The 23,373-nt window shown below is 43.6% G+C and overlaps 1 protein-coding gene across 1 annotated transcript in view; it reads right to left on the bottom strand.

Annotated features, from left to right (window-relative positions):
- Positions 1-23,373, bottom strand: part of LOC112258930 (rho GTPase-activating protein 17) — a 45,329-nt gene that overhangs the window by 21,340 nt on the left and 616 nt on the right. The window contains 2 exon segments of the mRNA XM_024433587.2: positions 328-432; positions 8,526-8,565. Of these exon segments, the coding sequence (XP_024289355.2) occupies positions 328-432; positions 8,526-8,565 (145 nt within the window).

Here is a 23,373-nt window from a genome sequence, read left to right as displayed (position 1 = left end):
ATAAAGCTGTACTGAAATACATGGGAGGGTGGAGCAGAGCTAGAGCTGTAGCTATGAGAAAGTAACCGTGTCTTTTTACCTGACCATTTCCTGTGTATAGGTGTGGTACGGACTGGCATTGACACAAATGTACATGTTGGATCATGAGGTAAACAAAAAAAACACAAATTGCTGATATAGAACATTATTTTCAAGGGGGTAGGGTAATCTAGTGTTAATCAGATAGGTGAAGAGTTAATGGGAAATAAATCCTAAATATATTCTTATCTTTGATCTAGTGATTCAGACAATTTGGTCAGGAATAATGTTAATGATACCTGTACTTACATGTCTCTTCTCTGCGTCGGTGCCAATGTGGCCCTGCAGACACGTGACCATCCTCTTGTGTGTGTTGTGGGAGACCACACGTACCATCTCCATGCGCCGCTCAATCTGTGCACGACAAATGACCACTTACATACAGACAGATCTTTACTGTGATGTAGTATACAACTCGGTGGTAAAGCAGCTACAGGCTATAGACACGGGAAACGATTTTCATAAAAACCTGTATGTTGAATGATTAAATGCATCGTCTTGTGTTTCATAGTGTAACAAGGCTAGGAATCCAATATGTTCCGCACTACTTTGTCACAGTAAGAAAGGGAACTCAACTCTGTTTATAAAAACAAATGTTGGTGGAGGAACTTTGTGGCGCAGAAGATGTAGACAGTTCCTAGGGACAGGGACACTGAGTTGAAGGGTTATGCCTGTGGTTTAGAACTGCACTGATCCATCTTTCTCAGCCCTTTTGGTCCCCTGACAACTCTGTCCAGTAGAATGAATGGTGTTGACATGTAACTATATTCCTCTAATCTCCCTCATCCCTGCCTGTTGACGGCCGCTTCATTGAAGTCCAGTCAGCTACATGGAGGTCAAAGGTCAGGCATGAATGATACCGGCCTCTCCCAGCTGGACAACATAGGAACGTTTTCTATGAAACGGATGACTCATTGAAAGCGTCTTCATGGAGACTGTTGCTGGGCTGTTACTGCTGTTTGGAGCATTAAAAGAGCAGATGAATGCTCTAAAATTGTGATTTCACAGCACTCTGAAGCCAGGGCAGAAAACTACTTAATACTGCAGAGGAACTAGGCCAGCCTTGTACAGCTGTCAGATGGTGAAACTGTATGGCAACTCCCAAAGTGCTGTCTGCAATCTGTCTAACAAACTACATAGAAATGTACTTTTCAAACAGTTCTTTAGACCATTGTTATGCTATTTGTTGCCAGTCTGGAACATGGAGTGTCTGTTGTACAGAACATGCCCAGTCTGGAACATGGAGTGTCTGTTGTACAGAACATGCCCAGTCTGGAACATGGAGTGTCTGTTTTAAAAATAAGCAAGGATGTAATACTAAATGCACCTGCACAGAAAACTAGAGGGGGAGGGAGGGAGGAGAAATTGACAGCTCAGTACAATGCCTTTGGGAATAGGGCAGACAGACAGACGGACAGACTGTCAGAACAGATCAACAGAAACCATGACAATTGTGTTACTAAAACAGAACTCAAACTCAATAATTCCAACGGCTGATTCCTCCACACCGCTCTCTCTACCGCTCTCCCACTCTCTCTTGGGTCAGACAGTGTGGAGGGGGTATCCTGCCTCCTCCACAGGAACGGGGAACGCTGTGTGTTCGGGCTGGGCCCTGTTAGCACATGGCACAGGAACAGGGGATTCCTCTGACTGGAGTTCCACCTCATTCTTCTCTATGGTAGGAGATCCTGGGGATGTGTGTGTGTTTTTGATTACATGGCGCCAGGGGTGCCACTGTCGCTTTCTCTTTACCATCACATTCTTACACGCAGACATAACACACTCACCCCAACATCATACACAGAGACTGACCTCCCACACAGACAGACTTCCCAGACAGTGACATCCCACAGAGAGAGACATCAAAAGAGACTGAAGACAAAGGACTAAACAGACAAACAAACAGACCAGAAGGATCTGAAAGTGTACAACAACTTCTGTCTGGCCAACTGATCAGCTCAGAGCCTAGTTTGGTCTATGACACATCCACTGAGCAGGGAATACCCACTGTAATGTGACTGACCAGTGTGTTTGTGCCAGGACTGATAAGATGTCCAGACAAGAACACGGCACGGCTAGCCAGAGAAAGGGTGTGAGAGCGTGTCTGTGTAAGCACAAACAGCAGTAAACAACATAGAAGAGGGTTGGATTCCTAGACAACACTCATAGTACCCATAATTCCGCGGTTGTGAATATCATTTATTGTTGTTTTGAAGTCAGTCTAAGCTTGCTTGGTAACCAGGTTGGTTTCTCGTTCTTGACAGAGTAAAGGAGACAGCTATAATTGGCTAAAGCAGAATCCGGACTGGAAAGAGCTCAGGAAGCCTCCCCATTATACAGTGGGGCAAAAAAGTATTTAGTCAGCCACCAATTGTGCAAGTTCTCCCACTTCTCTCATTTTGTCTGTGATAGTTGAAGTGTACCTATGAGGAAAATTACAGGCCTCTCTCATCGTTTTAAGTGGGAGAACTTGCACAATTGGTGGCTGACTAAATACTTTTTTGCCCCACTGTAGATTACAAAATGCCAGAGCCATCATCACACAGAGCCATTGAACAAATTACAGTAAACTTTCTCTGGGAGTGCATGAGAACTACACTATATATACAAAAGTATGTAGACATCCTTTCAAATTATGGATTTGGCTATTTCAGCCACACCCGTTGCTGACAGGTGTATAAAATTGAGCACACAGCCATGCAATCTCCATAGACAAACATTGACATTAGAATGGCCCGTACTGAAGAGCTCAGTGGCTTTCAACGTGGCACCGCCATAGGATGCCACCTTTCCAACAAGTCAAATTTCTGCCCTGCTAGAAACTGTAAGTGTTGTTACTGTGAAGTGGAAACGTCTAGGAACATCAACAGCACAGTGGTAGGCCACATAAGCTGACAGAACGGGACCGCCCACTACAGAGTTAAAAACTGCCTCTGGAAGCAACATCAGCACAATAACTGTTTGCCAGGAGCTTCATGAAATGGGTTTCCGTGACCGAGCAGCCGCACACAAGTTTAAGTTCACCATGCGCAATGCCATTGGACTCTGGAGCAGTGGAAACGCATTCTCTGGAGTGATAAATCACGCTTCACCATCTGGCAGTCCGACGGACAAATCTGGGTTTGGGGGATACCAGGAGAACACTACCTGCCCCAATGCATAGGACCAAATGTAAAGTTTGGTGGAGGAATAATGGTCTGGGGCTGTTTTTCATGGTTTGGGGAAGGCTCCTTAGTTCCAGTGAAGGGAAATGTTAACGCTACAGCATACAATGACATTCTAGAAGATTCTGTGCTTCCAACTGTTACGTTCCCCAGATTATGTGTTGTAGTTTGTGTATTTACATGTGTTTATTTCAGGAAATGGCTTCCTGAAATCCATCAAGCAGCTGATTGGTCGACTCCAGGGCTAATTGGAGAGCTGACCCCGCCCCCTCGTCAAGACGCAGCTGTCTCCAATTACCCATTCCTTCTGACACTATATAAAAGCCAGTGTTCTGTTCAGGGGGAAGGGGAAGGCACCTAGGGAGATCTCTTCTTTTGGAGGTAGAGATTTTTTGGAGGTAGAGATTTTCTGGAGGTAGAGATTTTGCTGGGGGAATTTTGCTGGGGTAGAGATTTTGCACCTGGAGGTAGAGATTTTGCTGGAGGTAGAGATTTTGCTGGAGATAGAGATTTTGCTGGAGGTAGAGATTTTGCTGGAGGTAGAGATTTTGCTGGAGGTAGAGATTTTGCTGGAGGTAGAGATTTTTTTGCTGGAGGTAGAGATTTTGGAGGTAGAGATTTTGCTGGAGGTAGAGATTTTGCTGGAGGTAGAGATTTTGCTGGAGGTAGAGATTTTGCTGGAGGTAGAGATTTTGCTGGAGGTAGAGATTTTGCTGGAGGTAGAGATTTTGCTGGTAGAGATTTTGTAGAGATTTTGCTGGAGGTAGAGATTTTGCTGGAGGTAGAGAGAGGTAGAGATTTTGCTGGAGGTAGAGATTTTGCTGGAGGTAGAGATTTTGCTGGAGGTAGGGATTGAGATTTTGCTGAAGGTAGGGATTGCTGAAGGTAGGGATTGCTGAAGGTAGGGATTGCTGAGATTGATTGTGATAGAGGTTGATTTTGTTGGAAAGTGGTATGTTCTGTGAGTTTGTTGCTCAGATAGAGCTTATTTGACATCCTTTTGTTTCTTAGTTTGTTTAAAATTGTTTAATATTCTGTTTCATTTGTTCCCAGGGGGAAGGGGAAGGCACCTAGGGAGTGCTTAGGCAAGAGGCCCGCGGGCATACATATACCCGTAGCATATTCGCTGTCTAGACACACTAGGTAAGACCTGGGCGGACCACCCCTTGTATTTTGGTTAGGGCACCAGGTGGTGCTACATTAGGTAAGTAGTGGGTAGGCAGGTAAGATAGGAGAGGGGGGGGCTTTGAGATTTACTTTCTTTGCTTTGGTTCCGTCCAGCCCCTTTTCCCCATATTACCGTGTAAAGGAATAAAGTCCTTGTAAACGGTACCACATTCTGCCTGTTGTCATTTTTACTTGCACCTACAGTCCATACCTTTCTCGCTTCACGGAGAGTTTAGTTGTAGCAGGGTGTTGCGTTCCCTCTTCATAGAGGCGTGCGTAACACCAACTTTGTGGCAACAGTTTAAGGAAGGCCCTTTCCTGTTTCAACATGACAATGCCCCTGTGCACAAAGCAAGGTCCATATAGAAATGGTTTGTCGAGATCGGTGTGGAATAACTTGACTGGCCTGCAGAGCCCTGACCTCTACCCTATAGAACACCTTTAGGATGAATTGGAAGAAAGACTGCAAACCAGGCCTAATTGCCCGTACTCACTGACGCTTGTGGTTGAATGGAGCTGGTCTCCGCAGCAATGCGTCAACATCTAGTGGAAAGCCTTCCCAGAAGAGTGGAGGCTGTTATAGCAGCAAAGGAGGACCAACTCCATATTAATGCCCATGATTTTGGATTGAGATGTGTGACAAGAAGGTGTCCACATACTTTTGGTCATGTAGTGTATGCAGGGTTTTGTGGCCTCAGGCAGCCTGGGATATAAATGGTGCCCCTGTGGAAGCTGAGCTATGTGGCTATATGGACAGCTGGGCTAGCAGAGGAATTATGGGATGCCATGAATCCACCATGGAGGACCAGGTGTTGTGATGGCAGGCAGATGGGACTAAGAATAAGACACTGGCATGGATGCCTCATCTGTTTGCGCTGTTGACCACTTTAAAGGCCTCTTATGCATGCCATTCATTCACAGCAGGCAAACATGGAAGGCATGACAACAAGCACTACAGAGACAGGAGTTGGCTGAAGCAAAAAACTGATCCGTGGTGATAGAGCACCTGCCTCCAGTGCTTCCGTGGACAGGAGAGTGATCCAACAGTGGGTTCTCAGACTGACATGGCAGCATGAGAGATATTTGGAAGACAGAGGAGTCTAAAATCCCAGTGGGCCATGGAAGGTTGATAAAGGAAAGTCTCACGCAAAACAGAGTCAACTGTCAGCTACTATAAAGTGTCCTCACCTCAATTACTTTGCAGACAGAGTTCAGTGTGTCAAATCGGAGGGCATGCTGTCCGGTCCTCTGGCAGTCTCTATGGGGGTGCCACAGGGTTCAATCCTCGGGCCGACTCTTTTCTCTGTATATATCAATGATGTTGCTCTTGCTGCGGGCGATTCCCTGATCCACCTCTACGTAGACGACACCATTCTATATACTTCCGGCCCGTCCTTGGACACTGTGCTATCTAACCTCCAAACGAGCTTCAATGCCATACAACACTCCTTCCGTGGCCTCCAACTGCTCTTAAACGCTAGTAAAACCAAATGCATGCTTTTCAACCGTTCGCTGCCTGCACCCACACGCATGACCAGCATCACCACCCTGGATGGTTCCGACCTTGAATATGTGGACATCTATAAGTACCTAGGTGTCTGGCAAGACTGTAAACTCTCCTTCCAGACTCATATCAAACATCTCCAATCGAAAATCAAGTCAAGAGTCGGCTTTCTATTCCGCAACAAAGCCTCCTTCACTCACGCCGCCAAACTTACCCTAGTAAAACTGACTATCCTACCGATCCTCGACTTCGGCGATGTCATCTACAAAATTGCTTCCAACACTCTACTCAGCAAACTGGATGCAGTTTATCACAGTGCCATCCGTTTTGTCACTAAAGCACCTTATACCACCCACCACTGCGACTTGTATGCTCTAGTCGGCTGGCCCTCGCTACATATTCGTCGCCAGACCCACTGGCTCCAGGTCATCTACAAGTCCATGCTAGGTAAAGCTCCGCCTTATCTCAGTTCACTGGTCACGATGGCAACACCCATCCGTAGCACGCGCTCCAGCAGGTGTCTCTCAATGATCATCCCTAAAGCCAACACCTCATTTGGCCGCCTTTCGTTCCAGTTCTCTGCTGCCTGTGACTGGAACGAATTGCCAAAAATCGCTGAAGTTGGAGACTTTTATCTCCCTCACCAACTTCAAACATCTGCTATCTGAGCAGCTAACCGATCACTGCAGCTGTACATAGTCTATCGGTAAATAGCCCACCCATTTTTACCTACCTCATCCCCATACTGTTTTTATTTATTTACTATTCTGCTCTTTTGCACACCAATATCTCTACCTGTACATGACCATCTGATCATTTATCACTCCAGTGTTAATCTGCAAAATTGTGATTATTCGCCTACCTCCTCATGCCTTTTGCACACAATGTATATAGACTCCCCTTTTTTTCTACTGTGTTATTGACTTGTTAATTGTTTACTCCATGTGTAACTCTGTGTTGTCTGTTCACACTGCTATGCTTTATCTTGGCCAGGTTGCAGTTGCAAATGAGAACTTGTTCTCAACTAGCCTACCTGGTTAAATAAAGGTGAAAAAAAAAAAAAAAGTAGCAGCTATTCCTAAGCTGTGTTGGACAGACACTCCCTCCTTCCATGACAACGTCTCACAATGCATCTAAATAGAACACGGTCGTGCAAAGTGCTGTGTGTGGGTCCCATGACTGTTTCCTTCCAGGATACTTTTCTCTTCAGTCAACCACATTCTATTTATCGAATGTGACTAAGAGAAAAAGGTCTTGAAGCAACAGCAGGAGACTGTCTCTTCAGTAGCGTCGTTTGTGTACACACACGCCCTCTCTGACTTCAAGTGGGGCAGAGGAAAACAAAATAACATTCCGGAATGACAGAAATAATGTGTTTTGAGTGTATAGAATGTCTATAGAATGTCTTCCCTGAGCAACCGGAATTCTGAGGAACTCCACCTGCTGTCTCTAAACTCAACGGGTTGCCTATTTCCCTGGGAACCAGACTGAGAATAGCACTGGAGGAACCCAGAGTATCAAACTGAATTGAATAGAATATACACACACAGTCATCATATTTTCACCACTAGTACCAAGGATTATCAGAATTCCTGGCAGAACGTGATTACAATTTGTTTGGTTACCAATATATGGAAGAAGCTGACAATATCTGTGGCTCTGCTTAGCCTGTTGTATTCACAATGCTGATTCTGCAGTTCCATTGATTGTGGTACAGTATGTAATGAGTTGGTAGAGCAGGGATCAACAACTAGATTTAGCTGCGGGCTGTTTTTTTTTTTACTCGAGCGGATGGTCAGGGGTATGGAACATAATTACAAATAATTTGTAGACTGCAAATTGAACGCAAGAAGCCCAAACAGAAACAATATTTGAATAAAACAATTTCAAACTTTGCTTACATTTGTATACAATTATATACAATTATATACACTGAGTGAACAAAACATGAGGAACACCTGTGCTATGGATGACAGACTGACCTATGATCCATTATTGATGTCAATTGTTCAATCCACTTCAATCAATCAATGTAGATGAAGGGGAGGAAACAGGTTAAAGAAGGATTTTTAAGCCTTGAGACATGGATTGTGTATGTGTGCCATTCAGGGGGTGAATTGGCACGACAACAGATTGAAGTGCCTTTGAACAGGGTATGGTAGTAGGTGCCAGGCGCACCGGTTTGTGTCAAAACTGCAACGCTGCTGGGGTTTTCACTCTCAACAGTTTCCTGTGTGTATCAAGAATGGTCCACCACCCAAAAGGACATCCAGCCAACTTGACAACTGAGGGAAGCATTGGAGTCAACATTGGAGTCAACATTGGAGTCAACATGGGCCAGCATCCCTTAGGAACGCTTTCGACACTTTGTACGATGCCCCGACAAATTGAGGCTGTTGAGGGCAAAAGGGGTGCAACTCAATATTAGGAAGGTGTTCCTAATGTTTTGTCCACTCAGTGTATACCGTCTCCTTTTATTACGCGTGGGAATACTTTGGAACAGATTTCCAGAAAACATGGGGTGCCAAATAAAAATCACCCACAGGCCGCCAGTTGGGGAACCCTGTGGTAAAGTAAATGAGAAAATGTAGCCTAGGTAATGATTTATTTACCTGTAGAAGGTCATCGCTGAGAACTTCTGTTTTCTCTGCTCTGTGGATGAGAAAACACAACAGACGATAGATTAGGTTTGACAGCTCCTGATTAGGACTATAGTGATGGATAGCATGAATGTGTAAATACTGTCAATGCAATGAGGCCATTCCAGACATACTAGATTCCACAGTGCAGCACAACAGGGCCAGGGTCACCACTGCACTAGCCTGGGTTCCAACCACATGGCTTGAACAGCATTCAACACCATCACTAAGGTACATTGTTGCCTTGGTGAGACAACAAGGAGTTGGTTGGAGCACAAACAGAATGTCACCCAGTTCAGGAATCTACAAACCACATGAGTGAAAGCCTGAGCACCACCTATCCTGATGTCACTTTACCCTGCCTTCATGTACATATCTACCTCAAATACCTCATCTCTCCTGATGCCTAGTCACTTTACACTGCCTTCATGTATACAGTTGAAGTCGGAAGTTTACATACAATACGAATTCCTGACATGTACTAGTAAAAATTATCTGTCTTAGATCAATTAGGATCAGCACTTTATTTTAAGAATGTGACATGTCAGAATAATAGTAGAGACAATGATTTACATCAGCTTTAATTTTTTTCATCACAGTCCCAGTGGGTCAGAAGTGTACATACACTCAATTAGTATTTGGTAGCATTGCCTTTAAATTGTTTAACTTGGGTCAAACGTTTTGGGTAGCCTTCCACAAGCTTCCCACAATAAGTTGGGTGAATTTTGGCCCATTCCTCCTGACAGAGCCGATGTAACTGGGTCAGGTTTGTAGGCCTCCTTGCTCGCACAAGCTTTTTCAGTTCTGCCCACACATGTTCTATGGGATTGAGGTCAGGGCTTTGTGATGGCCACTCCAATACTTTGACTTTGTTGTCCTTAAGGCATTTTGCCACAACTTTGGAAGTATGCTTGCGGTCATTGTCCATTTGGAAGACCCATTTGCGACCAAGCTTTAACTTCCTGACTGATGTCTTGAGATGTTGCATCAATATATCCACATAATTTCCCTCCCTCATGATGCCATCTATTTTGTGAAGTGCACCAGTCCCTCCTGCAGCAAAGCACCCCCACGGTTGGGATGGTGTTCTTCGACTTGCAAGCCTCCCCCTTTTCCCTCCAAACATAATGATGGTCATTATGGCCAAACAGTTCTATTTTTGTTTCATCAGACCAGAGAACATTTCTCCAAAAAGTACAATCTTTGTCCCCATGTGCAGTTGCAAACCGTAGTCTGGCTTTTTTAATGGTGATTTTGGAGCAGTGGCTTCTTCCTTGCTGTGCGGGCTTTCAGGTTTTGTAGATATAGGGCTTAAATTACTGTGGATATAGATACTTTTGTACCCGTTTCCTCCAGCATCTTCACAAGGTCCTTTGCTGTTGTTCTGGGATTGAGTTGCACTTTTCGCACCAAAGTACATTAGTCTTTAGGAGTCTCCTTCCTGAGCGGTATGAAGGCTGCGCGGTCCCATGGTGTTTATACTTGCGTACTATTGTTTGTACAGATGAACGTGGTACCTTCAAGTGTTTGGAAATTGCTACCAAAGGTTGAACCAGACTTGTGCAGGTATACAATTTTATTCTGAGGTCTTGGTTGATTTCTTTTGATTTTCCCATAATGTCAAGCAAACAGGCACGGAGTTTGAAGGTAGGCCTTGAAATACATCCACATGTACACCTTCAATTGACTCAAATTATGTCAAAAAGCTTCTGAAGTCATGACATCATCATCTGGCATTTTCCAAACTGCTTAAATGCAGTCAACTTCGTGTATGTAAACAACTGATCCACTGGAACTGTGATACAGTGAATTACAAGTGAAATAATCTCTGTAAATAATTGTTGGAAAAATTACTTGTGTCATGCACAAAGTAGATGTCCTAACCGACTTGCCAAAACTATAGTTGCTAACAAGAAATTTGTGGAGTGGTTGAAAAACAAGGTCTAATGACTCCAACCTAAGTGTTTATTAAAGTTCTGACTTCAACTATCTACCTCAACTATACTGATGCCTAGTCACTCTACACTGCTTTCATGTACATATCTACCTCAAATACGTCACATCTCTGCACATTGATCTGGTACTCCTTGTATATAGTGCCATTGTGTATTTTATTTGATTCCTTGTGTTACTATTTTTTAATCTGCATCATTGGGAAGAGTTTGTGAGCAAGCATTTCAAGGTTGTATTCGGCGCATGTGACAAATATTTGTTTTGGTGCGGGTGCTATGAGGAAACCACAAAAACAAATCACATAACTGATATGATCACCTTGATAACAGGCCCATAGATTGAAATGAGGCAACCGCAGGACAGAACAATTGATATTTTACTGATAGCTTTCTCAGCCAGGTATGCTTAAAAATCAATATTGATCGTCAGTATTCAACTCTGATTTCATCAGTCAGTCTTTTACAAGACACATTGTAAAATGTGCATTGCTGCTTTTTGCAGCTTGCATATAATCTCCGCTGGGTAGGCCTAACCTCAGTTCTGAAAGCACAAAGAAAAAGGTTGTAAAAATACAGCACACTGTACTAAATCACCTTTTATTGGTCGCATTCACATATTTAGAAGATGTTATTGAAGGTCCCCAAGAACACAGTGGTCTCCATCATTCTTAAACGGAAGAAGTTTGGAACCACAAAGACTCTTCCTAGAGCTGGCCACCTGGCCAAACTGAGCAATTGAGGGAGAAGGGCCTTGGTCAGGGAGGTCACCAAGAACCCGATAGTCACTGACAGAGCTCTTGAGTTCCTCTGTGGAGATGGAGAACCTTCCAGAAGGACAACCATCTATGCAGCACTCCAATAATCAGGCCTTTATGGTAGAGTGGCCAGACAGAAGCCACTCCTCAGGAAACATAACAACACACAGAATTACGAGCCTTTGGTCATTAATATGATCGAATCCGGAAACTATCATTTCGAAAACAAAACGTTTATTATTTCAGTGAAATACGGAACTGTTCGGTATTTTATCTAACGGGTGGCATCCCTAAGTCTAAATATTCTTGTTACATTGCACAACCTTCAATGTATGTCATAATTACGTAAAATTCTGGCAAATTAGTTCGCAATGAGCAAGGCAGCCCAAACTGAGCACGACAGCCCAAACTGTTGCATATACTCTGACTCTGCGTGCAATGAACGCAAGAGAAGGGACAATTTCACCTGGTTAATATTGCCTGCTAAACTGGATTAGTAGTTATAACTAGTGATTATGATTGATTGATTGCTTTTTATAAGATAAGTTTAATGCTAGCTAGCAATTTACCTTGGCTTCTACTGCATTCGGTAACAGGCAGGCTCCTCGTGGAGTGCAATGGTTAGAGCGTTGGACTAGTTAACTGTGAGGTTGCAAGATTGGAACCCCTGAGCTAACAAGGTGAAAATCTGTCGTTCTGTCCCTGAACAAGGCAGTTAACCCACAGTTCCTAGGCCGTCATTGAAAATAAGAATGTGTTCTTAACTGACTTGCCTAGTTAAATAAATGGTATAAAAAAATATATTTTTTACCGATTTCCGATTGTTATGAAAACTTGAAATCGGCCATAATTAATCGGCCATTCTGATTAATCAGTCGACCTCTAATCCCTACAGTGAAGCATGGTGGTGGCAGCATCATGCTGTGGGGATGTTTTTCAGCGCGAGGGTCTGGGAGACTAGTCAGGATTGAGGGACAAATAAACATAGCAAAGCACAGAAAGATTCATGATGAAACCTGCTCCAGAGCGCTCAGGACCTCAGACTGGGGCGAAGGTTCATCTTCCAACAGGACAACGACCCTACGCAGGAGTGGCTTCAGAAAACAAGTCTCGGAATGTCCTTGAGTGGCCCAGCCAGAGCCCGGACTTGACTCGAGGTTGTAATCGCTGCCAAAGGTGCTTCAACAAAGTACTGAGTAAAGAGTCTGAGCACTTATGTAAATCATTTAAGTATTTTTATTTTATACATTTGCAAAAATGTCTAAAAACCTGTCGCTTTTTCATTATGGGGCATTGTGTGTAGATTGATGAGGGGAAAAAAACTATTCAATCCATTTTCAAATAATGCTGTAATGTAACAAAATGTGGAAAAAGTCAAGGGGTTTGAATACTTTCCGAATGCACTGTACATATGAAGTGGTTAAAACCGTATGTAAACATTATTAAAGTGACCAGTGTTCCATGATTACATACACACACACTGAACAAAAATATAAACCCAACATGTATAGTGTTGGTCCCATGTTTCATGAGCTAAAATAAAAGATCCCAGAAATGGGATCCATCCGCACAAAAAGCTTATTCTCTCACATTCTGTGCACACATTTGTTTACATCCCTGCTAGTGAGCATTTCTCCTTTTACAAGATAATCCATCCACCTGACAGGTGTGGCATATCAAGAAGCTGATTAAACAAGATCATTACACAGGTGCACCTTGTGTTGTGGACTCTAAAATGTGCCGTTTTGTCACAACGCCAAAATGTCTCAAGTTAAGGGACCTTGCAACTGAAATGCTGCCTGCAGGAATATCCACCAGAGCTGTTGCCAGAGAATAAAACTTGAAATTGCCGATTAATCGGTCGACCTCTACCCCACATACAACGTGGTTTTAGAGAATATGGCAGTACGTCCAACCGGCGTCACAACCGCAGACCACGTGTTACCACGCCCGCCCAGGACCTGTACATCCGGCTTCTTCACCTGCGAGATCGTCTGAGACCAGGCACCGGGACAGCTGATGAAATTGGGAAGTATTTCCATCTGTAATAAAGCCCTTTTGTGGGGAAAAACCTGTTCTGAATAGCTGGGCCTGGCTCCCCAGTGTGTGGGCCTATGGCCTCCCAGGTCGAGCCATGGCTGCGCCACTACCCTTTCATGTGAAATCCATAGGTTAGGGCCCAATGAATTCATGAATTTATGACATGAACTGTAACTCAGTAAAATCATACAAATTGTTGCACGTTTCTGTTCAGTATACATAGGGCAGCAGCCTCTAAGGTGCATGGTAGAGTAACCGGGTGGTAGCTGGCTAGTGACTAACGTTCAGGGCAGGGTACTGGGCAGAGGCCGGCTACTATGCTAGCCTAACCCAAACACTAGAACATACCAAACATTTATCAGTCACACAGAGACCAACAGCTGACCCACCCCAGTCTTGTCTGAGTCTAGCTTTCAGTAGCAGGTGGTTAAGACAGACAGGGGTAAGTGTCTTCAGGTCCACTTTCTCAAGGCCAGACCAGTCCTACATACCACCACCAGGCATTATTGTTATATAATTATTATAATATTTTTCACCAGGTAGGCAAGTTGAGAACAAGTTCTCATTTACAACTGCGACCTGGCCAAGATAAAGCAAAACAGTGCGACACAAACAACACAGAATTACACATGGAATTAACAAACATACAGTCAATAATACAGTAGTAAAAAAAAGTAGATATACATTGTGTGCAAATGAGGTAAGATTTAATAAGTTAAATAAATAATAAAGTTAATAAAGTTAATAAGGCAATAAATAGGCCATAGTGGCAAAATAATTCAAATGTAGCAATTAAAGCACTGGAGTGACAGATGTGCAGAAGATGAATGTGCAAGTAGAGATACTGGGGTGCAAAGGAGCAAAAATAAATAAATAACAGTATGGGGATGAGGTAGTTGGATGGGAAATTTACAGATGAGCTATGTACAGGTGCATTGATCTGTGAGCTGCTCTGACAGCTGGTGCTTAAAGTTAGTGAGGGAGATATGAGTCTCCAGCTTCAGTGATTTTTGCAATTAGTTCCAGTCATTGGCAGCAGAGAACTGGAAGGAAAGGCAGCCAAAGGTGGAATTGGCTTTGGGGGTGACCAGTGAAATATACCTGCTGGAGAGCGTGCTACGGGTGGGTGCTGCTATGGCGACCAGTGAGCGGAGATAAGCTATCTGCGATGATCCAGGTGAAGAGGTTCAGAGCTTGCGGTAGGAATCCGGGGATACGGAGAAAAAGAAGTCCGATATGCTCTGGGTTGAATCGCGTTGTGCAGACTGGCAGGAGTTGTCTGGGCTAAAGGTTAGCTGATGACCTCTAGCAGTGGCTAGCTGACTACTAGCTAGTAGCTACTTTGCTAGTAGCTAGTTAGCTGGCTAGCTTCTGTTGGGGGTTCCGGTTCTAAAGTAAAGAAAATAGCAGATCCATACCACATGGGGTGAGGCGGGTTGCAGGATAGTATGTTGAAGTTGAGATTTTAAAAAATTAAAAAATATGCGAAGATTTAAAAAATAAAAAAAAGATATACACGGGACACGACAAGGCCAAAAGACGCCTGACTGCTATGCCATCTTGGATAGCCTTAGCGTGTCTTTACCCATGGGCCCAGGGCTATTAATAGTCGACTAATAGTGTGGCTCTGAGGGTCAGAGAGATTAGATTCACTTAAAGGGAGAGGAGAAAATCCTGGCTCAGCTTAAATAGTTTATCAATACCCTCAGCATGGAGCACAGTACACAGGAGAGGAGCTGATAATTACTGTTGCCATGGGGGACCCTGTTACTACTGTAGGATCAGTCACTGACAGCCTGACACAGCCTACTGTGTGGAGTTAGGCCTAGTTGAAAATGTTCAACTGTCAATTTACATTCACCTCCCAGAAAACTCAAAATAGCATTGTGTTAAGAGTGTGATGGATACTTACAGTAGATCAACTGATATATTTTTTAGATGTGTGTTTGTGCCAAGTTGTCAACTCCAAATAGCATTATGTTACATAACATTGACTGTGAAACACCTAGAGTAGGGAATACTTTAAGATTTTTTTATTTAATTTTTAAATCCACATCTTTGTTACCATTGGGCATTTCCATCAAAAATGACCCATGAGCACCAGCATATCAAATTGGGTGTCAAATGGGGAAATTAAGGCAAAGATACATTTTTCAACCATTGTCCATTAAAAATGAGGCATAACTAAAGGCTTTAATTCCTGGATAAACAGTTGGAAAAGGGTTCTTAGAAAGTTCAAAAGTAGCAAGTAATGGTAGACCAACAAATTAGTTAGTGCTTTTACTGGTATAATTTCTTTAAATTAATTAAGTGATTAAAACTCAATACCGTTACCAAATTGGTAACGGAATTACCCCAAAAAAATCTGTAAAAAGGAATTATTGCAACTGAATTGGCTACAATGGGAATTTATAGTAGTCACAAACCACAGTTGGGTCACCTGCTACTAGCATTAGCACAATGACTGGAAGTCTATGGTATCTACTAGATGGACCGGAGTGGACCAAGTTTGGATAGCACAGTGAGTATGGCCCAGTAGTGTACAGTAAAGAAAAGTAGAGTATATTGTACTGTACTCTACTTAACTCTACTGTATTGTAAAGCACTGAACTCTACTATGCAGCACTGTGATGTCCAAACTTGTGAAATCAGGAGAATGACATTCATAATTATGCATTTGTGTGTAGTACGTATCAGGGAGCCATTAGGGCTGTGACGGTAGTTGAATTGACTGTTATGGATGAAGACCAGAATGAAAATAAAATAATCAAAACTGTTTAAATTATATATATTAATATTACTACAACTCCCCCCCCCCCATGTAGATTTTGCTAACAGTCTATTAAATGTTCAACATCTTCTCTTTCCAACTGTCCTTTGGATGCTGGAGCAGCTGATCTTCAGATGGGCCTGAGTGTAGTGTTACAGGCCATGGCACTTCAGTAAAAATACATTTTTGATGGGTGGACATTCTTTTATACAATGCACATTTTCATTACTTAAAATTAACCGATCTTCTTTAAAAAAATGTTGGTTGTGTCTGACTATTCATGAATCATTGAACAGCAGTCAACCATGTTGTTCTGGCTCTGAGGCCTATAATGCGCTAACGTTGTGTCAAATAGACAATGCGCAAATCCTCTCCAACCTGGCATGGTTTAATTTGATACAGAATATTTTCTTAATTTCTAGACTAACAAACGCTGGTCCTGGCCAATATGACGCCCTAGGCGAGACAAAAAAAGTGCCGACCTCATATCCCGGCAAACTAAAATACTAGCATAGGCTATACAGTGTCGGCCTGCAATGCACTTTCATGAATGCCCATATTGCACCCTACCGTTTCTAAAACAGCCAATTTACCGTAAATCTCTGTCATTTGGTTACATTCATTTCTATTAACGCATGTATTCATTACAGCAATTTACCATTCTCATTCTCGGAGTGGAACCCTTGTTTGCAGAGGTCACAACCTGTTACACTTGTGAGAAACAAGTTTTGGTTGATTTCATACCATCATTTACCATGTGAGCAATGTCACAAACCGGCTCGAAGCCTGCAACAAAAAAGGGACACAATGTGGAGATAAGGAATAACAAAATATATTTATTAACTAAAGTAAACTAAATACAATCAAAAATAGTGTGTGTAGTCAGTAATCAGTAGTGTAAGTACAGGGAGGAGGTGAGGGCCCTCGGAGTGTGGTGTCAGGAAAATAACCTCACACTCAACGTCAACAAAACTAAGGAGATGATTGTGGACTTCAGGAAACAGCAGAGGGAACACCCCCCTATCCACATCGATGGAACAGTAGTGGAGAGGGTAGTAAGTTTTAAGTTCCTCGGCGTACACATCACAGACAAACTGAATTGGTCCACCCACACAGACAGCATCGTGAAGAAGGCGCAGCAGCGCCTCTTCAACCTCAGGAGGCTGAAGAAATTCGGCTTGCCACCAAAAGCACTCAAACTTCTACAGATGCACAATCGAGAGCATCCTGTCGGGCTGTATCACTGCCTGGTACGGCAACTGCTCCGCCCACAACCGTAAGGCTCTCCAGAGGGTAGTGAGGTCTGCACAACGCATCACTGGGGGCAAACTACCTGCCCTCCAGGACACCTACACCACCCGATGTCACAGGAAGGCCATAAAGATCATCAAGGACAACAAATCAAATCAAATTGTATTTGTCACATACAGATGGTTAGCAGATGTTAATGCTAGTGTAGCGAAATGCTTGTGCTTCTAGTTCCGACAATGCAGTAATAACCAACAAGTAATCTAGCTAACAATTCCAAAACTACTACCTTATAGACATAAGTGTAAGGGGATAAAGAATATGTACATAAAGATATATGAATGAGTGATGGTACAGAGCGGCATAGGCAAAATACAGTAGATGGTATTGAGTGCACTATATACATAAGAGATGAGTATGTAAACAAAGTGGCATAGTTAAAGAGAGAGAACGCGCGAGAGAGAGAGAGAACGCGCGAGAGAGAGAGAGAACGCGCGAGAGAGAGAGAATGCGCGAGAGAGAGAGAGAGACAGAGAGAACGCGAGAGAGAGAGAACGCGAGAGAGAGAGAACGCGAGAGAGAGAGAACGCGCGCGAGAGAGAGAGAACGCGAGAGAGAGAACGCGCGCGAGAGAGAGAGAACGCGCGCGAGAGAGAGAGAACGCGCGCGAGAGAGAGAGAACGCGCGCGAGAGAGAGAGAACGCGCGCGAGAGAGAGAGAACGCGCGCGAGAGAGAGAGAACGCGCGCGAGAGAGAGAGAACGCGCGAGAGAGAGAGAACGCGAGAGAGAGAGAACGCACGAGAGAGAGAGAACGCGAGAGAGAGAGAGAACGCGAGCGAGAGAGAGAACGCGAGAGAGAGAGAGAACGCGCGAGAGAGAGAGAGAACGCGCGAGAGAGAGAGAGAACGCGAGAGAGAGAGAGAACGCGCGAGAGAGAGAGAGAACGCGAGAGAGAGAGAGAACGCGAGAGAGAGAGAACGCGAGAGAGAGAGAGAGAACGCGAGAGAGAGAGAGAGAACGCGAGAGAGAGAGAGAGAACGCGAGAGAGAGAGAGAACGCGAGAGAGAGAGAGAGAGAGAACGCGAGAGAGAGAGAGAACGAGAGAGAGAGAGAGAAGAGCGCGAGAGAGAGAGAACGCGAGAGAGAGAGAACGTGCGAGAGAGAGAGAAGAGAGAGAGAACGCGAGAGAGAGAGAACGCGAGAGAGAGAACGCGAGAGAGAGAGAGAACGCGAGAGAGAGAGAGAGAGAGAGAGAACGCGAGAGAGAGAACGCGAGAGAGAGAACGAGAGAGAGAGAGAGAGAGAGAGAGAGAGAACGCGAGAGAGAGAGAGAAGAGAGAGAGAGAACGCGCGAGAGAGAACGAGAGAACGAGAGAGAGAGAACGAGAACACGAGAGAGAGAGGCTGCAAGCCAGGCCCCAAAACCAAATCCAGGGGGGATTAGAGTCAAGAGACGTTTTCTGGAGCCTGAAGCCTAGCTGCCTGGTGAGGCCACATGGACATTCAACCTCCGAAACCAGAAGACATGGTCTGTGTTCCAAATAGCAAAAGTAGTGCACTATAAAGGGAGTAGGGTGCAATTTAGGACAGACATGGTTCCAGCGGCAGCAGGCAGCCAGGGCCTGGGGGGACATATGAGACATTACTCACCACATCTATAGGACTACAGAGAGAAACACACTTTAAAACATATTACTAAACCACAGGACAGTTATTTGGTGTATAAACAAAGAGGAGTTGCCCATTTTCAATAACTATGATGTCCCAGCCCAGGAGCAACAAAACAACAATTGTTTATCCTCTGTCAGCTGACCTGGGCTAGCAGAGTGAATGGAGCTGACTGACAACACTAGGCTCTGTAGAACTGTGTCACTGACTAACCACGAGGTAGCTTTGTGACCTAGCTAGCTGGCTACAACAGAACAGGGTTACTTGGATCACTGAACAACATAAGTTAGGCTATACCCTGCCACCAGCCAGAGAATGGTCCCCATGGCAACGTGCTATGGAGAGGGTAAATTAATACTTTATAGGGGGTGTTGCTGGCCTTCTCAACACTCAATCAGCTTGGAGAGGAGGTTGAGTTTGTTATGTTAGCAACAGTTGGACGCTCAGGGCTCACAAGATAATGGATATCGAATAGAGATGAAAGGATAGGACTTGTGCACAACTGAGTAGCTATAATGCCTATTGGTGTGAAGTAGCCTACTGTTCCGGTCTGGTTTTACAAGATGTTGAGCAAAGATGAGCTGAGCCCACTTCTGTCAATTTCAGTGTCAAATGGATCTACCACAGAGTTCAACAAAGCAAATTATTACAAAAACAGACAAACGCATACTTCACTGACACCCAACCCTTTGGGAAACTAAAGAACTGAAGAATGTCTTGTGGTTTTAAACAACTCTGCTGAGATGTGCAACCTGTCTGTGACAAGCTGTGGCTAGACTCCTTAATCATCTCACCACTCTGCTTGAAAAGGCCCCATCTTATCATCACTAATGTACAGATCTAATCCCACTATCACCACAGAGGTACCTCACCAGCTTTTATCTGTCTGAGGCGTTCAAGAACTTGGGAGCTCAAATCAAGAAACGAGAGCAGGTAAGGATTCACATCGTCTTTGACACAGTTACTGCCCTTGCGTTGGTCACGCCAGTGTTTTTTCACCCATTCTCTCTTCTTAGAAACAGCACTTCTCTGGGGGGCCATTTCCTGTTTGGTGAAGAATGAGAGATTTCCTCAGAGTGGCTGACTGCTGAACACAGTGTTCTGCTCCGGCACAATCACAGGAACAGGCTAAGGGCCCTCGTCTATCACACACATTCACATGCACGCTTGTAACTTGCACACAAACAGATCCTCACATATACACACACACACACGTCTGCTTTCCGCATCACACACACACTCCTGATTTACTGTTAGTCAAATACAGTGAAGAAATGTTGAGTATTCCAGCGGTCCTGTCTGTGGACCCTGAGCCAGCGGCACAGCGCTGAAGGAACATTAATGGGATACTCTGTGAGCACTCTCAGGATACGGTTACACAAAACAACATGCCAGGATTAGTCCTAATTGGGGATGGCAAATTGGATGTTTCTCAGTGCTAAATTGCCAATCAAATGATGCCAGTGGGACAAAAAGTACAGAGTAGCTTAGCCTTGAAGATCTTTTATAGAATTAGAGCTAGATCCTTTGAACATTGTTTCTCCCCATAGAATTATAAATTGTAGAATGGACATTCAGATTCAAATCTATGTTCCAATCCACGTATTTGTGGCATTTCCACAGATGATTTCAAGGTGACTTTTTTATACTTTGACGAGAGCAGAGCAAAATGTCCCAGTCTGAGATGTTATCTTGGCTATTTTTCAAAACTCTTCAATTGCTTTCTTTCCTAGTCACCTTTCCTCCATCACTCAAGGCGGGGCAACGCAGGGCAGGCCTTTTCAAGGGTACTGTTACATGGAGGTTCTATATATCTCGCCATGGAAAAAAATCTATGGAATTAGAGATCCGATGCCAAGATATTCCCAAAGATTGCATTTATTTATTTATTTACCTTTATTTAACCAGGTAGGCAAGTTGAGAACAAGTTCTCATTTACAATTGCGACCTGGCCAAGATAAAGCAAAGCAGTTCGACAGATACAACGACACAGAGTTAAACATGGAGTAAAACAAACATACAGTCAATAATATAGTATAAACAAGTCTATATACAATGTGAGCAAATGAGGTGAGAAGGGAGGTAAAGGCAAAAAAGGCCATGGTGGCAAAGTAAATACAATATAGCAAGTAAAACACTGGAATGGTAGTTTTGCAATGGAAGAATGTTCAAAGTAGAAATAAAAATAATGGGGTGCAAAGGAGCAAAATAAATTAATTAAAATTAAATACAGTTGGGAAAGAGGTAGTTGTTTGGGCTAAATTATAGGTGGGCTATGTACAGGTGCAGTAATCTGTGAGCTGCTCTGACAGTTGGTGCTTAAAGCTAGTGAGGGAGATAAGTGTTTCCAGTTTCAGAGATTTTTGTAGTTCGTTCCAGTCATTGGCAGCAGAGAACTGGAAGGAGAGGCGGCCAAAGAAAGAATTGGTTTTGGGGGTGACTAGAGAGATATACCTGCTGGAGCGTGTGCTACAGGTGGGAGATGCTATGGTGACCAGCGAGCTGAGATAAGGGGGACTTTACCTAGCAGGGTCTTGTAGATGACATGGAGCCAGTGGGTTTGGCGACGAGTATGAAGCGAGGGCCAGCCAACGAGAGCGTACAGGTCGCAATGGTGGGTAGTATATCCCATAACTTATAACTTCTTTAAAGGGCTGTTCCACTACTGGCAAATAGGCCAGGGTGCCTAGGCTATGGTTGAGTGAGGCAATGGTGCCTGGTCTGATTAATCAGTCTCTAATACACAATTAATTGGTATATACAACCTGCAACTACTGCCTGATCAATTTTGTAATTGTTTCTTACAAGTCAGAATGTAGAAAAAAATAATAATAAACTTACTCTACCAGTTGTCTGTCCTTCAGCTGCTCGAAATGAGAAAATATTGTTCTTATTTATTTTTATCTTAAAAATACATATCTACAATTCAAAACAACAAAAGGTATGGATTCTTCTCCATCCTCCCCAGATTGAGAATATAAATGTTTTATTGTCATGGCATGCTTAGTTCAATAGCTATTTACGAGAGAAAACGGAAAACATAAAAAACGAACTTTACCTCGTGACAAACCAAACCAAATGCTACCGGCTCTCTAAGTCAGGTAAACAATACTTTCCTGTGGATATTTTGCCTCAAATTGAGCAGCTGAAGGACAAACCACACAGACAACTGGTAGAATAGGCCTTCAACATTCTGGGTTGTACAATACATTTACAGGCATTAATTGCAGATGGTATATACCAATTAATTGTGTATTACAGACAGATTAATCAGACTATTGTGCCATACTTATCTTTTTTATTTTACCTTTATTTAACTAGGCAAGTCAGTTAAGAACAAATTCTTATTTTCAATGACGGCCTAGGATCAGTGGGTTAACTGCCTGTTCAGGGGCAGAACGACAGATTTGTACCTTGTCAGCTCGGGGATTCCGGTTACTAGTCCAACGCTCTAACCGGTTTACTAGTCCAACGCTACCCTGCCTCCCCATCTCAAGCATTATGTAGCTTGTTTAATGCGTTATGCGTTAAATCTTATGGACTGTCATTTTGTGTGCCAAATGCAACTCCAGAGGGTTTGAATCGGCAGTTTTGTGTTTAGCCTGAGTGAAAGTGGAATGCAAGAGCATAAATACTAGAGGTGGAACTGTTCTGGGCGCCTTTAACACACCTGTGCTGTCTTGAGCCACACAAATGTAAATAAGGATGTTAGCTCTTGGTCGTCAGCATCAGTTGATCGAACTTGATTGTCCTGGCTGCCTCAGCAGATTAGGCTGACATGGCATTGAAGTGACATGGCCTGGCAACAGAGTTGGAGGACTGGTGACTCCCTGATCTACTGGAATCTGTGCACACACAAACACCAGGAAAAATAGCCTGAATCTCTTCTTTAATGTCAGTTAGATTGGGGACAATAAGTTGAATAACAGCTGTTGCATGCACTTTCCTATACCATGTAGCTCCAGCATCTGCCATCATGTGAAGTAGTGCATCGCCACAGTGCTTGGATAAGAGCTGTCAAATATCTTCAGCTTGCTCAGCAGTAGGAGTTGCAAATCTGGCTGTTACCGATGTAAAATGTGCAGAATGCATCCTGGAGATTAGATGTGATGCTAAATTCACCATGAAACTAACTGGAAACGTTTAGACTTACAGTCATGTAACAAAACCGTTATACAGAAACGTGTGAAGAGTTTAGGAAACCTCAGCACTCTTTCCTTGATGAATAATACTCCAGATAAAATGGGACAATAACATTAGATCTAGGATTAAAGCCTTGACGTTACCAGCTGTTTTTTATTCATTACAACGATATAGAAAATCAAAAGACAGAACTTGCTAGCTAACAAATTGCTAGATTGTTAACAATTTAGCAACAGCTAATGTT

The sequence above is a fragment of the Oncorhynchus tshawytscha genome, linkage group LG27 (genome assembly GCF_018296145.1).
Source record: "Oncorhynchus tshawytscha isolate Ot180627B linkage group LG27, Otsh_v2.0, whole genome shotgun sequence".
In the NCBI taxonomy this organism is placed as follows: domain Eukaryota; kingdom Metazoa; phylum Chordata; class Actinopteri; order Salmoniformes; family Salmonidae; genus Oncorhynchus; species Oncorhynchus tshawytscha.
The sequence above is the reverse complement of the archived record's forward strand: the minus strand, read 5'-3'. Positions and strand labels throughout refer to the sequence as shown.